This window comes from Choristoneura fumiferana, chromosome 23 (genome assembly GCF_025370935.1).
Source record: "Choristoneura fumiferana chromosome 23, NRCan_CFum_1, whole genome shotgun sequence".
In the NCBI taxonomy this organism is placed as follows: Eukaryota; Metazoa; Arthropoda; class Insecta; order Lepidoptera; family Tortricidae; genus Choristoneura; species Choristoneura fumiferana.
In genome coordinates this window covers 19,747,381-19,751,422 of record NC_133494.1, presented here as the reverse complement: position 1 = coordinate 19,751,422, position 4,042 = coordinate 19,747,381, and the positions used below count along the sequence as shown (strand labels likewise).

The 4,042-nt window shown below is 38.9% G+C and overlaps 1 protein-coding gene across 1 annotated transcript; it reads right to left on the bottom strand.

Annotated features, from left to right (window-relative positions):
• Positions 1-889: 889 nt before the first annotated feature.
• LOC141440735 (uncharacterized) lies at positions 890-2,675 on the bottom strand. Its single transcript, XM_074105279.1, has 3 exons — positions 2,445-2,675; positions 1,539-1,877; positions 890-1,063 (listed from the first exon to the last, which is right to left on the bottom strand). The coding sequence occupies exons 2-3, from the start codon at positions 1,866-1,868 to the stop codon at positions 890-892; spliced, it is 504 nt and encodes a 167-aa protein (XP_073961380.1). The 5' UTR covers positions 1,869-1,877; positions 2,445-2,675.
• Positions 2,676-4,042: the final 1,367 nt, after the last annotated feature.

Sequence of the window (4,042 nt, the reverse complement as noted above, 5' to 3'; positions counted from 1 at the left end):
AGGCTATGCCAGGGCACACTGATACTAATTTTCCGATTATGTGAGCCAGTGTTCTAATTTACACTGTTTGCTAGGGAGAGTGTCTTGATTTTGTTACTAATTTCTTTTCTTTTTTCAGACGGAACTCCAATAGTCATATTTTTTGACTGCAACATGAGGCCTAAGAACTTACAAGATTGACTTGGAAATTAAACTGGACTTTTCGAAAATTAATAGTGAATCCCAGACTTCTGTAGAAGATTGATAGTAAAGTTTGTCTGTTGGCATAAGATTCTACTGTCAGTGTGTATTAGTAAAAAATCATCTAAGTAATTTACTAGTTGGAAACCTTTGGATCTCAGATGAGCAACTGCTGGCCTCATCAGTTTTGTGAAAACATAGGGGGCGGTACTAAGCCAAAGGGTAGATAATTGAATTCAAAGGTATTTTGTTCAAAAACGAATCTAAGGTATTTTTTATGACAATTATTAATCGCTATGGAGTAGTAAGCATCTTTCAGGTCTATGGTTATCATAAAGGAATCTTTATCCAATAATTTAGTGGCAGTTCTTAAGTCTTCTAGCTAAAATGTGGTGCTACAATGAACTGATTTAACGCTTTTAAGTTAAGAATAAGTCTGTGTTTCCATTAGGTTTTTGGACTGTAAATATTCTAGAGAGGTATTGGCCTTCTGTATTTTTTACTTTAGAAATCACTTTGCTATTTAGTAATTCAGATATGCATGCTTTGATTATAGGATTTCTCTCTGCGAGAAATTGTTGTTAGATGGAGTATGGAGATTGGATTGGGTCAGTAATTAAGGGGATTTTATATCCTCTAATCCACTCCAAGACCGTTGTATTTGCTCCTAATGCAGTCCAGCGTTCCACAAACTGGTTAGTGCTTACCTTTATTTCTTGTAAGCGGCTGTGCATTGCACATTGTTCATTTTGGACTGGAATTGTGTCTTGTCTGTATTGAATTTTCCTCTGAATTTCTTTGACTGGTTGTTTTTGCGGTAATTGTTGGGGTTGTTCGTTCCGCTTACATTGTACTGCTCCCCTTCTGGTTTTGGTCTTTGGCTCTGTGAGGGTTGGTTGGATATGAAGTTTTTTGCTTTTATATTTGCACCCTGGCGACCCACAGATTTATATTGCCTTATTTTATTTCCAAGGTCTTTTCCAAATAAATGACCATCAAGGTGTTAGGTGTATCATTTAGGAAATTCAATAATTTCTTGTCCAGTAACGGAATTATAGCACTTTTTCGCATTTTGGTGTCATAATGCTGTGAATCAGCAAGAAGGTTTATGGCATCAATTAGTGGTACCACGTTTTCTTTATCACCTTGTTTTATGATGTTATCTGTTACTTGTAAAATGGCAGCAAGCGCGGTGCCAATGTTGTTCTGTCTGGACGCCATCTTCTTATCCCCTTGTATTTGACGATAGTTGAGAGTCGCAGCTATCTCTGCATTTAGTTTGGGAGCTCCCAAAAATTGACAATTTTCAGGTGCATTATTGCGATTAGTGATGGTCTCCCTCTCCTCTTTTTTAAGACCCTCTTTGAAGACCATTTCAACTTTGAAGACAGCTCCTGGATTATTTTCTTACCAAGATTCTTGGAGGGATCTTGAACATCTCCAAGGAGTACTCTGATTTCGTCCGGAATATTGAAGGTGTCATCCTCGATCTTGACAATCTCCTCCTTAACTTCCTCGTTTTGTTCGAGGATAGGATCGTCGGCAACGCCGTCATCTTCTGACGAGTCCAAGAATTCAACCGGCCAGTCTTCTGACTCGGAGGTATCGGCCACATTAACTTTATTTTCTAATGTCTTGAGCCGTTTGGCAATTGTATTGAGGTCTGGTTCTAGCCTTCGCCGAGACATTATTTCAATCTGAAATATATATTTAAGATTTAGTTTGGTCAAACTTTTGCGTTTGCGTTACTATACCGTTACGAGTTGAGGCGCTATGGCTGCGTCAGTGCCGACCAAAACAAGCGGTTTTTTTTTTTTTTTTTTTTTTTTTTTTTTTTTTTTTTTTTTTTTTTTTGGCAGTGGTCCGTGTCTATGGAATCGGATATTTTTAATAGTAGAAGCCAAACTGAACCAATGATCCCATTGATGCCTCTACATGAGATGAGGCGAGGGATTTAGGATGGCCGACCACCGCTTCGACCGATCTAATTTGATGTAGATGGGTGTGTGCGCGATGGTTGATCTTAGTTCCTCGAACACGATCATTGTGATCCTTCCGATCCTTCCAGGGTTATTATCACGGAGGTGCCCCTAATGGGCGTCCTTCGTGATTAGGGAATGGATTCCCAAGAAATGCACGCTATCGCTGCATAAGATGATCCTCTCTGATCGTCCCTGGGAAGGCTCGACCCTAGACGGATCGGCCTTAAGTTGCACACACCCAACGAACTATGTATTTAGCACTTCAATAATTACTTTACTTACCAAAAATTTCTTGTTTGTGCTGTTTTTTCTTATTTTTTCTTGTGAGAGCGCGTTATTGTGACTGTCACAAAAAGCAGAATGAGGAGGCGGCGGTGGTGTGACCAGTACTGCTGGGCTGGGGTGGCCACACCACCGCCGCAAAAAATTCTAAATATTAATATTCTCTGAACTTGTGAGTCGTGGCTGCCGCAAACGGCATCCTATCCAGTGTATAATCCCTTCGGACAGGACTCTGAGCCATAATTCAGTATACCTACGCTCCGTTTATTCTAACACACGCACTGGAGTCCTCATAGAGATACTTCAATGCTCAAATCAGACTACTGCTCACCCATGCGCAGATAACGCCGACAGTTCACCACAGTTCATTCCTCATCACATTGTCATAGGCCTTCTCCAAATCTAAGAATGCGCGATAGACTTTTTGGTTTGTTGCTTAATTGTTAGACCATACACAATTCCTGAACGATTAGCAGCGCCTCTACACGGCTCGAATCGGAACTAGCACGAAATGTCATATGTCACTTACTACGATTGTATTTTCCTCATGCTATTATAACGTTAATAAATAAACATATTCAAGTACTGGATGTTCTTTATATCTTCAGAATATTACATACATAACAGAATTGGCGACGAGAACTGTGGATTATGAAGAACCGGAAAGTGAAATCACCCGATCAGGTCAATAACCTTACCTAGCGCTGTACCACTTTTTTTCCTTTTGCTCCAAGGGTTCCAATACCTGTGATGATAACCCGCATCACACCCTTCCTTTTCCTTCATCTACGTACAAATACATTACGCTACAATGGAAACGCAATTAGGACAAGTTTTGACACAAATGATGGAAACCATGAAAGGTATGCAATTACAACAAGCTCAATTACAACAAGCTTTACAAAGCAATGATAAAACAGTTGGCGGTATCACATTACAACCGTATGATGAGCAAAATGAATCGTTCTCAACATATTTACAAAGACTCCAAAACTACATAACCTTAAAAGGAGTGACAAATGCTACAGTAAAAGTACAAATTTTTCTAAACTGTATCGGTCCTAAGTACTACCAAATATTGAAAAATATTACGGCACCAGAGGCTCCAGAAAATAAATCATATGATGAACTGGTACAATTATTACAAAACCACATTGCCCCAGAACCTGGCGAAGTTGCCTTGCAGCACAAATTCTGTTTGAGACAGCAACAAGAGTGCGAAAGTATTGCTAACTATGTAGCCGGTTTGAAAGAAATAGGTGGGAAATGTAATTTCATTTGTAATAATTGCAAACAGAGTACATTCGAGACACATCTTCGTGTCCAGTTTATACGAGGACTAGGCAATGCAGAAATAAAAGAGAGGCTATTACAAGAACCTGCTTCTAAGAAATTCGACGATTTAATCAAAATTGCATTGGCAATAGAAACTGCAAAATCGGAAACCAGAGAAATGGGACCAGATGTACAGTCAAACATTAATAAAATATCAACATACTCAAAGAATAAAAATACTAAAAGTACATACAAGACAAATACACATGAAGGACCTACATACAATACAAAAAATACATACAATAACAAGAAAGAAAGAGAAA